The following is a 14088-nucleotide window of genomic DNA, read 5'->3' as shown; positions in this document are numbered from 1 at the left end:
TTAAAAAAACAAGATCTTACCTGTAGGGTCTGAGGCAAGATGAGTAAAGGCAGCAAACAGGTTGCTATATCAAATAAATGTCTGAGCCAACATCCACAAGGCTTTGGTAATTAGTTCATGGAAGGATTCATACAAAAGGACACTGAAATCAAATAAAAAAAACATACAAAGAAAAAAGCCACAACAGAAATGGCCACAAACAGCTGTGACATTTACAGTACATGAACATACCTGAACATACCTGAACATACCTGAAGACCAAGGACAACTGTAGTACCGGTTGGTACTATAATCTGAGTAGTTTTTATAACCCACAGTACCATGTCTTGGAACGTAAAACAGAGTGATAGCTGAATTGGAAGATTTGACCTAACTCAAAAGTGGTAAACCAGATCAAAGTGGAAATCCTTAAGGAGCACAAATGAGTGCAAATTGCTGTGTCATGAAAGGAAACTCAACCAACCCAGGGGGGAAATGAGGTAGATTCAAGGACTGAAAGAGTGAAACATCAATCTTCATGAGCTTGTATATTAAAATCTGTAAGTGTATGCGTGGGATATACTCATTTGATTTCACTGTTTGTTGAAGGACATATTTCTGTGTGTGTGTGTGTGTGTGTGTGTGTGTGTGTGTGTGTGTGTGTGTGTGTGTGTGTGTGTAAAGAAAGGAAATCAGACACAGAGAGGGTAATAGGGGGTTTGCGAGAGAGCGAGAGAGTGATTATTCCTACCTCAAGGAGCTGTACTCTGACTTTGTTGTACGCTTTCAGCCAGCGAACTTTGGATGGAGAGCAGGGTGGAGGGCCATCTTCAAAGAAACTGAGAAAATAAAGCAAGAAAGAAAATCAACAGGTTCAAAGGGAAAAGTTTCAAAAAGCCATGATCAAATTGAAATACATCCCCTGCATCTTGTAGTTGTAGGACTGGTTGTGTTGAAAAGGGAAGTCTATCTTAAAGCAAAACCAAACTAACAAAATGCAACTTTAAATATTGAAATGTTTCACGAAATCATGCAAACCAAGATATCTATATTTTTAACATACCACATTTTAGCCTTATCCTGGTTGTCAAGGATTGGTTTAGGAAGAATGATCAAAGATTCATGCAAGTCTTTGTTGGAACCAGGCTCTGGAAGCGGATGCAGCTCTTTCTCAAACTCTTCCTCATTTTCTTCTTCATTCCAGGAAGACTTCTGGCTTTCCTGAGGTGGTCTCAGAGTGCTGGGGGGGTTCTCTGGATCTCGCCGCTCCTCAGGTTCAGAGCTGAGCTGGGAGCTGGCCGGGCTGAGGTTGCCTGATGAATCAAAGCGACTGCAGTCCGGTGGACTGTAGGAGAATGATGTTGTTATTTAGAATATGGTGGTGAATTGTGAAAGCAATATATCGTTTAGGGAGCGTAGATTTGAAAGTTGAATTCTCAAATTCAGTGTTTGTATCAGTATTACTAATTGAATTCATGGTAAAAAAAACAACTGTAAATGGCTGACACTGAATTTGGAAATGAACTGTTCGAACTGTTCATTTGGGGGTAAAACTCAGGGTAAAAGTAGCATCAGATCCAGGGAAGAAGGTGACATGAAACAAGGGATGAACAGGATTCAGTTGGGTCTTGAATAACTGAAGCGATTGCAGAAATGTTCTAACAATTAGGTCAAAAAAGGGGTTGACATCAGCACTGGGAGGTCCTCAGCATTTAAAACAAATGGTGGTCATACTGCTAGTTTAAGCCGGTAATGACACGTTAATAAAAAACGGAGCTATTCTAGTTGACACTGAAGATCCTGCCTAAAAGCAGAATCAATAAAAACGTTTAATTCACCTACTCTAACTGCAGTAAAATGACAGGATCTACCAATGCATGTAAAATACAATGATAAATGCATATTATTTATAATCCTTTAACCTTTTAATAAGAATGAAAATGAAAGGTTAAAAACTGTGTCGGAGCACTGGGGATACACTTAACCTTCCTGGTAAAAATTGTAAAGGGCTGACTGGATAAGAGAGTACTCTGTGGTTGCTGGATGATTGAGCCTGCTAACAGGGAAAGTGCTTTGTGCTTTAACAGGCATGATTTACTTTGTCTTGGGTGCAGGCCAAATGACTTTTCACTGGTCCTTTTATTCCAGTGTCCCGCCTGCCCTGATGGTGTGCATGGCCACGCCATCATAAATCTATCAGAGTTTTAATTCACATAAACAAATTGGCTAAGGCTTGGAGAATAATGCAGAGAACTGCAGAGGACAGAGGAAGGAGGGGCTTTATAGACGCCTCACACATGAAATGTTAATAAATAAAGACTATTGGTTTCTTCATTCATTGTATCATCACTGTCAGGGAAAGCTATTATGGGGTGCTGTATGTACAAAATAGCTTTAGTACATTTACACATAAGGGTGAGCAAATTTCAAGCAGATAAGGTTATTTATTTTTCCTGTGACTTTGTTGATGACACTTGTATCAAATGTACTTAAAACTATCTGCATTCATGAGTTGGATAAGCAGTATATTTTAAGCAAGACATTTGTTTGGTTGGATTAAATAGAAAATGTCTTAATGTTACAGTATGCATAGGATCTTAGAGTTGATTTGAGGAATGGGAAAGAGAAAAATGGGAGAACACAGAGATAAAGATAGCAAATGTGAAAATAATGACTAAAGGGGATAGGAGCAGGAAAGGAGGTACACAGTTGTCTACCTAAGCATGATAAATGACCAATGCAATTTATCATACTAATTGTACTAGCCTTTTTGCGTCTTTGTTTGTCAACAGGTCCTTTGGTTGCTCTGTCCCCAAATCTGCATGCATCGTGTCAGGTGTGTCAACATCATTCTTATCTACCTCACATGGGGTGATCTTTAACTGGGGTTTATCCAATCCTTCTTCTAAGGAAATTGACAGAGAGGGGAGGCCAGACTGAGGTGACTCTGCAAAAGTGTCACAACTTCCTGTGTTTGAATTTTCTGTTGGTCCTTCTGTGTCACTGGAATCTGCACTTTCAGTTTCTCCAGAGCATTGGGAAAGTTTCTCAGGATCTAGCTCACAAATTTCATCCGTAGGTTTTGGTCTTTGGGACTGAGGTTGGACTGTGACCACTACAGGTTTAGGAGGGTCAGAGTTCCCGAACATTGAGCCAAGTTTCATGCCAAAAACAGAAGAAGCAGATGATGGTTCTTCCTTTGCAGATGGCTTCTCATCCTGAAAAATACCAGCTGAAAGGCTTTTAAAACCAGAAAATAGTCCACCATCTGTCTGTTGTGGCTGTGGTGTCTTTGTACCAGTTGCTGGAGAAGAAGGGCTTGAGAAAAGGGATCCAATAGATGATGTGCCTTCAGCAGCTACAGACATAAAGCCAAATTTAGTAGCAGTCAGACCAGGTATTTCAAACAATCCCTTGGTTTCAGGAGCTGGGGGTGGCACAGCTTTGTCAGATAAGGCAGCATCTGGGGCCTCTAAATGCTCTGCATGCCCTTCATCACCTGATTCTTTCTCAAGGGAAGCAGATTTCATGATGGACTCTGTCAGAGAACTTCCTTGTGCCTCTGTTATGTCTGTTTGTTCCTCCTTTTCCTCTAATCCTTTTTCATTGACCTCAACATCTTCAGGGCTTTTGACACAGCCATCTCCAGATGAAGATGCCTTCTCTGTATTTGTCGCTTCAATGCTCTCAGAGACAGTGACTGTCGCACAAGTATCCCCTTGTCCAGATTCTGTGCCTGACTGATGGCTGTCATCAGATTTAGTTGTTTCACCTTTAAAAATACCAAATAGGTCACTGGTAAGGGATTCTGTAGCAATGCTACTTGGGAGTCCAAAAAATGAGCTTTTCTGTTGTTGCTGTTGCTGTTGCTGTTGCTGTTGTGGCTGCGGACGAGGAGCAGGTGATGAACCAAAAAGTGAACCAGGTGAACTTGAAAAAAAGCCACCAACAGTTGGTGATTTACTTGGGGCATTTGGGGTAGAAAACATAGACATAAAGCCAGAAAATTGAGCTGGTTCAGGAGGCCTCTGTGGTCCTGCCTGTCTTGGTCCAGCCATTCTTGGTCCAGCCATTCTTGGTCCAGCCATTCTTGGTCCTGCCATTCTTGGTCCGGACATTCTTGGGCCCCCCATCCGGGGCCCTCCCATTGTTGGTGCTCCCATTCTTTGTCCTTGTGGGCCAGGGGGCCTTGCCATGCCTGGTCTTGGCTGTTGCTGTTGTGGAGGAACTGCATGTCCCATTGAAGGGTCTTTTAAAGGACCCACAGCTTGAGATATCATGATTTCTGCTGAGCTGGAACCTACAGTTTCTTTCTCATCTAATGACGAGACCACTGCAACAGAACTTTCACTTTCAACAGGTTTCTCCAATTCATGCACAAGTTCGGTGCTAGGTTCTGCAAGCTCTAATTTAGCCTCAATTGGTACCTTGGTAGTCTGGTCAGAGGTCGATTGCAAGTTCTCTTCAATAGATGGTTCAGATTTTGAAATTGCATTCTCTGTTGCAACAGCACCCATTACAGATTCAGATGTAGGTTGTTCGGTAACTGCTATTACTGAATCAGCTTCATTTAGCTTTTCAGTAGATGTATCCAGATCCGCAGCTGCTTGTTCACCAACAACTTTCAAAGGTTCCTTAGTTAATTTTTCCACATCAGCAACTGATGTTTGTTCCTCAATATCTACTTTCAATATCGCCTCTGTAGATTTTTCCACATCTGCAACTGATGTTTGTTCCTGAATATCTACTTTCAATATCACCTCTGTAGATTTTTCCACATCTGCAACTGATGTTTGTTCCTGAATATCTACTTTCAATATCACCTCTGTAGATTTTTCCACATCTGCAATAGCTGTTTGTTCTTCATCAGCTTTTAACGACCCCACAGTTTGCTTTTCTATCTCTGGAATTGTTAGCTCTCCATCAACAATTTCCCCATCTTCCACCTCAACAACATCTAATCCTCGGGAATTTTGAGTACAATCCAAAACACTTTTCAATTGCATATCGTCAGTTTTTTCTATTGGGCTTTTAATGGCAGCTATGTCACTTTTGTCATCTATGCTTGTATCTTTAAACGTTTCTTTTCTTGATTCAACAACTTCTTTCTCAGCATCCTCTGTATCTTTTATTTCTAGATGTTTATCTTTGTTGTCTGACTGTTCCCCGTTTACTAGATTTACATCTTGTGATGTCTCCTTCTCTACTAGTTTACCAGTCACATTTGGTGCATCTGGGATTGAAGCCTCCACCACAACAGAAGCATTTTCATTACAAGAAAGGTTTTGTTGCATTCTGGGTATTTTGTCCTCCTCTGACAGAAGATTTGTTGGGGACAGAGTTTTTTCAGTGGTATCTTTATTGATGTCCAATGTTGAATCTTGACCATCTTGGCATGCATTCTCTACTTTTGGTTCCACCTTAACTAATGCTGTAGAAAGAGGCTCAGAACATACATTGTCCACGGCCTCAACCAGTTGCCGCTTTGCTTCTTTGGTAAATTCTTCTGTTTGTAGGGGTTTCTCGTGTTCCGAGGGAATCTCCCCTTTTACAACTGTTTCTGGCTCTGTCTTGGTTTCCTCCATGAAAGACATTCCAAATAGTCCAAACCCAGATTTAGATTTATTACCATCCCCGCCAAGTGAGAACACAGAGGAAACTTTAAAACCAGCCTCCGATTCAGCTGGTTTAGAAGCTGCCGGACTAGCTTCTGATGCTTGTTGGTTTTGTCCACCAAACATGGAAAATAGTCCTTTTCCTGAAGGCTCTGGAGCTCTGGGTCCTTGTATTGTAGCTGTTGGTCTGGGTGGGGGTACTCTAGGTCCAGTTTGGGGCTGGGCACTGAGACCTCCAAACTTTGAAAACAACCCTGCACCAGGAGTTTCTTTATTTGTAGTAGAACCAGGGAGGATGCCACCAAATATGGAAGATCCAGTAGAAGGTCCTCTTGGTGCGGCACTACCCCCAAGATGACCTCTGGGACTAGGTGGTTGATGGGGTGTAGATGCACCAAACATTGAAAACAAGCCTTTGCCTGGAGGTTCTTTGGGTACAGGACCTCTTGGTCGCACACTTCCTACAGTTGGACCTCTTGGGACAGGCGTAGGCTGACTACTGGATCCACCAAACATAGAAAATAAGCCTTTTCCCTGGGTCTCTTGTGGGGTTGACTGAGGTGGTGGTAGGCCTTTTGATTCAGGTGAAGATGGAGCATTTGACCCACCCAACATTGAGAGTAACCCTGTGCCAGGAGTGTCTTTGGTAGATGACCCAGGAAGAATGCCACCAAGTATGGATAATCCAGTTTGGGAGGGTGTCTGTTGTGGGGTTGCAGTGGAGCCAGTAAACATAGAAAATAAGCCTTTTCCTGTTGGCTCATTAGGTTGTGCGGCCTCAGGCTGGTCAGCCTTGACAGCTAAAATATCCTTATTTGATGTTGTAATTTCTTTGGTGCAAGGTTTGATAGGACAGGGCTCAGGGGTAGAAATGGTGACATCCCTTTCAGTTAATTCATGAAGCTGTTGAAGACATTCCGGGGATTTTGGGTCTGAGGCAGAAGATACTTCCTTCAGTGACAATTTATCAAGAGACTGATCATCTTCCGGCCATACAATATCTGAGGTCTGGCCTTTATCGTTGTCGTCTAATTTCTCAAGGGTTTCGGTATGTTCTGGGGATGCTGTCTCTAAAACGGTCTCACTGAGAGGTTTAACTCCTTCAAGTGGTGTTATATCTGGAGCTGTTGATTTGACGTCCTTTGAAGACGACTCAAGTGATGGTTCACTAGCCTCAGTGGTCTCTGCTTTTAATTTATCTTCCGAGACAGTGGTTGAGACTTTCTCAGTCAGTAAATGCTGTGTGTTATGTTCATCTGCATGGATACTATCCGTAATAAGTGTAGATGACATTTCTGGTGAATAGGTTTTGTCCTGGTCAGAATCAATTATTGTTTCTTTGCTACAGACTTCAATAGCCCTTGCATTCTCAGGTATATCAGACTCAATATCAGAAGGTAAAGAATCCTTACAGTCTGGTAGTGTTACTGTGATGAGAGTGGTATCTTCAGAAGAAATTACTTCTGGTACTTCAGGTTTTCTAAATTCATCAAACTCCTGCTCGTTTTTCTCTTCTTCTGGTGAACTTGCTGCTGAAACAAAAATATGGGGTAGTCTAATATAAGGTTTTGGCTCATCTGGTTTAATTTCCTCATCAGCAGGAGATTCTTGGTTAATGCCAATGTAGATTGAACTTGAATGTTGTTTGTCAGCTACATTAGAGACGTCACCAAATCCAGTGTTGACATTGTGAGATTTGGTGGATATAGTTTGTTTGGTGTCTTCCTTACATTGATGCTGTGATATGATAGCAGATTCAGATGATTCAGATAAAGAAATGTTATCTGTGACGACCTCTCCTGAAAATTCTTTAGGTGTAACCTCTGACAATGTTCCTGAAAGTTCTACTGAATCAGCTTTACTTAGAATTCCTTTGGGTGGGTAGGTATTTTGTGGATAAGATGGTGAACATTCAGGTTGGGGCACATCTTTCCCTGGTGTCTCTCTTGTCAGGCTTGCATTTAGTGTTGCCTGTTGTTGCGGACTGTCTTCGGGGATGGACATCAAACCATGCATTGTTAACTTGTTGGAGGGATCGGCTACAGGTGATATGATTGGGGGTGTTTTAGGGCTGACACCTCTTAACAGTGAACCTTTTTCTTTGTATTGGGATTCAATATTTAGTGAGGATGCTGTCAATGAAGCAGATCGTTCATCTCCGGTTGTCATTTGTTTAGATTTCGCGAAGGCGTTTCCTGCAGTTTTGCTATCAGGAATAACTGCATCATGCGTGACTGCAGGAGTCTGTGTTGGAGTCATTTGTGTTCTGTGCTCCACAGGTCTAGACACAATCTGAGTTTGGTGGGGTATAGCATAAACTGGTTTTGTAGTGACAGAGGGATGCGAACCTAAACCACTATATAATGAAATCAAACCTTTAACAGAGGTGGATCCTGCTGGTGTTGAAGATACCTCTGCTACAGGCATTGGGCCATGATTTGTGGTGGGTTTGGATGTAAGTGCACCTAACTTTGATTCATGTTGAATTGGAGTCACATTACTTACTGGTACAGTTTGTGTTTGATATTGCTGAACAGGGCATTGACTTAGATCAGGTCGTTTTGAAAGTTGAAGAGGTTTTTCTGTATAATAATATGGAGTTGCACTGCTCTGCATAGGCTGTACATAAACAGGATGTGGAGAAGAATCAGTTCTTTGTGTAGCATGTGCCTGCTGCATAATCAAAGCCGGTATAGAGGGTTGCACAGTGGAAAAAGGGGGCAATGCTTTTTCATTACTTGTTATCGTTCCACTATATGATGGGCTCTCCTCAATGCTCACACAGCTGTCCACAGTCGGCTGCTTAATAAGAATTTTGGGCATAGAGGACATGTCATGCTGAACAGTTGTATCTTGTCTATGCAACTGTTGAGCCTTTGGCTGAGATCTAGTAAGGGATGGAGTTGAACCAATTTCCAAATCAGGTTGCTGGAATTGGTGTTGTGGGAATGAATGTTGTGTTTGCAGCGTAGGTATGTTAGAAGGTAATTGATCAGGCTTCTTGGATTCAACCTGTTGATATCCACAGTGTAGTGGTAAAAAAGCAGGTGCATAGTCCTGCATAGCCCGAGGACCTACATTCTGAGGAAGCTGTATATTCCTTTGAATAGATCCCAAATAGGAAACTGAAGGGGTAGAGCTTAATGCTATTACTGACTGATCCTGATATTGGGTGATGGATTGTTTATCAGTACAATATTCAATATGCTGTGGTGACTTCTGAGTTTCAGAAAGTGCTGTATCCACAGGATAAGGAGGGGGTATATTTTGCTGCTGGTTGTTAAGACTATTCTGAGAGAGGGAGGACACATAAGGAAAGGAAAGATCTTTCACATCTTGATGCCCAAGATTTGTGGTTTGTTTTTGAGGATCCACAGTTAGGTCAATGACACCAGGTTTGGTTTTCTTTTCCAAATGCCTTCCAGTCTGCCTTCTTTCAAAAATGTCTTTCTTTGCATTGTTATTAGTGAAATTTGTGGGCTGTCCATCCTCTGATACTGTGTAATGGCTTGAAATGTCCGAAGTATTAAGGCCATCTTTAGAAGAGAAGTCAACTGGCTTATTTTGTGGCCGAGTATCCTTGTAGGTGGTCCTTGAAGTAAAGGCCTCATTACTGTGGTATGTAGATATCTGCCTATGAAGTATCTCTGTTGTGTTGACTCCACTCAATGCATGTTTCCCTTGTTGATTCTCTGGTACACAAACAGAATCATTCCTTGTTACATTTGCTGTTTTTTTTACAAATGACAGAGCTCCAGTTGACAAAGTACAAGGAGGTGTTTCAGAAGGTTTTTGCTGTGGTTGTAAAGACATATCTAAGAAGCCTTTGATGGAGTTGGCAGGTGCTGATGCTCTGTGATCTATTTCTTTTGATCCACTCTGCACACATTCTTGTTGCATCTGTTCTTGTGATCCGACCTGTCTTTGTTGTCTTTTAGGTTGCTCATGGAACGGGTGTGTTTCCACTATTAGTGGAACACCAACATAATCTCTTTGAGAATAGCTTGATGGCCTTGTCCTTACAAGGGATACTGGATCTGAATAGTTCTGCTCTTTGTCTGATGTACATGCCTTTGATGACATATCTAATGTGTCTTTAACAGTGTTTGCTGGAGCTGTAGGGAGTGAGTACGTTTGGATAATGGACTGTGACACATTGTCCTCACTTAGAGTAGCGCAGTTTACTGTCATACAGCTAGGAAGTGGTTGATGCACACCAGGGATACCGTTTCTATCAAGTGTTTGCATCCTTTGTGCAGGGAACATTGTCTGAAGGTGCTTTTGGCATTCTGATTCCAGTGCTTCAACTACTAGGGGAATACCAACAGAATTCATTCTGGCAACCGCTCTTTCACTAGGTTTATTCACAAGAGAAAATGCTTCACTTTGAGTAGACTCATATTCTGGCAATGTTGTTTTCGATGTGGTTTGGGATGGCTTGTGTGACATATCCAGTGCTGATGCTAAGACAGGTTTTTTTGAAGTGTCTGTCTGATGTGTTTGAACAGTCACACAGCTGTGTGGTGGTTGATGTAGAACAGGGACAATGTTTCTTTCCATGGCTTGCTGTTTTTGCACAGGAATTGAGGTTTGAGGTTGCTTCTGGCATATTGCTTCCAATGATGTTGGTTCAACTACTAGGGGGATGCCAACAGAATCCTTTCTGGCAATGGATCTTGCACTTGGCTTGTTAACAAGTGAAACTGCTTCACATTGAGTAGATTCATATTCTGGCATTGTTTTACTCAGTGTGGTTTGGAATGGCTTGGGTGACATATCTAGTAACGCAGCTGTGATAGGTTTTGTCGAAATCGATGTCTGATGTGTTTGGACATTGGTCAAAAACTGTAGAGATGATTGATTTAACTGTGGAAAGACACCAGGTTTGCTCTGCTGATACGTTTGGATAGTGCACTGTGACACATCATTGGTGTCACTTACACTGGAGCACTCCACTGTCACACAGCTGTGTGGTGGTTGATGTAGAACAGGGACAATGTTTCTTTCCATGGTTTGCTGTTTTTGCACAGGAATTGAGGTTTGAGGTTGCTTCTGGCATATTGCTTCCAATGGTGTTGGTTCAACTACTAGGGGGATTCCAACAGAATCCTTTCTGGCAATGGATCTTGCACTTGGCTTGTTAACAAGTGAAACTGCTTCACATTGAGTAGATTCATATTCTGGCATTGTTTTACTCAGTGTGGTTTGGAATGGCTTGGGTGACATATCTAGTAATGCAGCTGTGATAGGTTTTGTCGAAATTGATGTCTGATGTGTTTGAACATTGGTCAAAAACTGTAGAGATGATTGATTTAACTGTGGAAAGACACCAGGTTTGCTCTGCTGATACGTTTGGATAGTGCACTGTGACACATCATTGGTGTCACTGACACTGGAGCACTCCACTGTCACACAGCTGTGTGGTGGTTGATGTAGAACAGGGACAATGTTTCTTTCCATGGTTTGCTGTTTTTGCACAGGAATTGAGGTTTGAGGTTGCTTCTGGCATATTGCTTCCAATGATGTTGGTTCAACTACTAGGGGGATGCCAACAGAATCCTTTCTGGCAATGGATCTTGCACTTGGCTTGTTAACAAGTGAAACTGCTTCAAATTGAGTAGATTCATATGCTGGCATTGTTTTACTCGGCGTGGTTTGGAATGGCTTGGGTGACATATCTAGTAATGCAGCTGTGATAGACTTTGTCGAAATTGATGTCTGATGTGTTTGAACAGTGGCTGACAACTGTACATTAGAATTGTTTGACTCTGCAAGGACACCAGGTTTGCTCTGTTGATGTTGTTGACGTAAAATAGAATGACATTGAGCATTTTTCTCAAATATTTGTGCAGTTTCAGGGTACCTGGTCTTAGTTTTACCAAATGGTTCTTGCGGAGGGATATCAACAACAAGTGGTAGACCAACAGAATCTTTTCGTGCAAGTTCACGGGCGCGAGACTTGCTTCTTGTTAATGGTAGAGCTTCAGCATTGTTCTCTGTCCTTACGTCTGGAACCACCTGATTCAATTTGGAAACAGATTTAGAAGTCATGTCTAGTGTGGCCTTAACTGTATTGGCTGGTCCTGTGGCTTGATGAGCTTGTGTAGAGATTTCAAGAGATCCAGAAGAATTACCTAAACAATACTGCTGTCTTGGTAACAATATCCTCCTACTACAAGATGGAACCTCATTTTTCGTAACAGAACATTTTACCTGAATACCTTTAATATTATGACCAGGATATTCCTCAAAAGATGTTGAATGAATATCCTCAGCGTTTTGTTCCTGAGACCCTGTTGATACCCCTTTATATGACAAGTCAATTGATTCATGGTGACTTAAACTCGTTTCCGCCTTCTCAGAAGATGCTGGCTTTCTTATTTTGAATGAAAGTGTCGCACAGAGAGGATCCTCTGATGGCACAACAGTTTGTGGAGTCTGCTGGGTGGTTGCCTTCACAGACATATCTAATGTAGCTTTGATTGAGTTGGCTGGTGCAGTGGTCTCCTGATATTGCTGAGCCTTTCCACTAGAGTTATAGGAAGGAGGTGTACAAATTGCTCTCTTACCGTCAACAGGAATCTGCTGTGTAAAGGCACTTGTAACTATAGGTTGGCTTTTCTGCATCTTTAGATGCTGATCGAATGAAGAATTCAGTTGCTGTCCCTGATGGTATACCTGTTTTCTAATAACAGGGCTTACCAATGGTGTGGTACAAATAGGTTGGGGTGATTTCTTTATTTCAGGCTGTTTGGGACCACAATCATTGGTAGACACTTTACTTGAAACATGATAAAGTGAAGAGCTACCTGTTGCTGATAACATTACATTAGTGGAAGAACTCTTTGGTAATTTATAAGAAGATGTAGGAGATGGTTTGGATGAAATATCTTTTGCAGCTTTGCCAGAGACTGTAACAGCAGTTTTGATAATATCAGTTACAGACATACTGTGGGAGGTTAATGGCCTTTGGATATTTTTTGTAGCCTCTGGATTGGAAAATCTTCTCTCCACTTTGCTTTGTTGGTCAACTTTGTTCTGAGAAAATGTTCCCAAAAATGAAACCCTTGGACTTTGCTGTAATGTGCCCACATTGGGATGTTGAAAATCAGGCCATTCAACTTCTTCTTCCTCAATCTGTTTAGTAAGATCTACAGCAATGGTTTTGTCAATCAAGTCCGCAATAGCATTTGTATCCATCTGTTTTTTCTCTTTTAATCTTTTTACCTTGTACTTTGTAAAGTCAACAACTTTGTCCTCTTGAGTAGATTCTAGATTGGCAGTTGTTGCATCTTTTTGTTTGGTATTTTTGTTTGTATCAATTGTGGCGGAGAAATCTAGGACTCTATTGCTTATTTGGGAGTCTATAGGGGTGCAAGCGTTTTGATTTCTTTTGTAAAGGTGGGCTTCATTAACTGTGCTGTCATTCAATATATGTAACTGAGGTGTACATTCTTTTGATGACTCTTGTGGCTGCTTTGGAGATTGGGAGGATGTTTGGTCCACTGCTTTGCTGACTTTGCTAGTGTCACACAACCCTGCGACTGCAGGCTTAATTGCTTGTGATAAAACTCTGGGTTTTTCTGCCTGAGATGGCTGCCTTACAAGCTGACGTCTCTGTATGGAAGTTGAAGCCACAGTTACAGTTGCAGTAGATTTGGTGGGTAAACTCTTAACAGAAGTTGGCTGTGCTGAAATAGCTGGAGAAGCTTTAGTAACAGTTGGTGGTGTAGGCAGTTTCCTTCCCAAGGGGACAATTCCTGGTATTTTTGAAGCTGATGGAGTCTCAGGAAGATTTCTGGAAAATGTAGAAGTCTCTGAAACCTTGCTAGACACTGAGGGTGATGTAGCAGCAGTTGAAGATGGCAGTTTACTTGCATTAATGTTGGGAGATACTCCAGAGTTTCCTACCATTTCTTTTGGTTGGTCGGAAGATGTATTAATTATATCTGTAATACTGATTTTAGGAATTGGGTAATGTCTGTTTGGAGGGATTTGTTTTGAATAGCCCCTTATAGAAGGTGCTGGTGTAGGCATATCTTCTAACACCTGATTTCTCCAGTATGGCCCTCCATGTCCCCCTTTCAGTGACTTTAAAGTAAGATCAGCTGCTTCCATCAGTTCCTCTTGACAGCTATAGCTATTTTTCACAGATTCCAGCTTAATCTTTTTAAGCTTGTACACACTAAAGTCCACAGGCTGATCTGCCTGATATGATAATGATTCCTGAAACATTTGAGAGAAGCTTTCCAAATTCATATTCATTATTTTTTCACCTTTTCTAAGGGTGGAAGCTAGGTCCATGGGTGCATCTGAAAGCTCTAATTTATTCTGTTGCTGGCCTTGAATACAGACACTTTTGTCTTCGGTGCAGAGGGGGATCTTAAAACCACAAAGGGTCCCTTTTTCAGTTTCTTTTTGTTTCAGAATGTTAGCGATATTCTCAGTGATATTTCCAAGAGCTTGTACATCCTCCGGTGCAGCACAGGCGTAA

At 41.7% G+C, this 14088-nt stretch overlaps 1 protein-coding gene across 1 annotated transcript in view; it reads right to left on the bottom strand.

The window, feature by feature from the left end:
- Nucleotides 1-14088, bottom strand: part of LOC117472988 (protein unc-13 homolog B-like) — a 204683-nt gene that overhangs the window by 127990 nt on the left and 62605 nt on the right. Inside the window, 2 exon segments of the mRNA XM_034118456.1 lie at nt 731-818; nt 1043-1324. Of these exon segments, the coding sequence (XP_033974347.1) occupies nt 731-818; nt 1043-1324 (370 nt within the window).

This window comes from Trematomus bernacchii, unplaced genomic scaffold (genome assembly GCF_902827165.1).
Source record: "Trematomus bernacchii unplaced genomic scaffold, fTreBer1.1, whole genome shotgun sequence".
NCBI lineage: Eukaryota > Metazoa > Chordata > Actinopteri > Perciformes > Nototheniidae > Trematomus > Trematomus bernacchii.
Note: the sequence above shows the minus strand (reverse complement) of the source record. Positions and strands in the feature narration are given on the sequence as shown.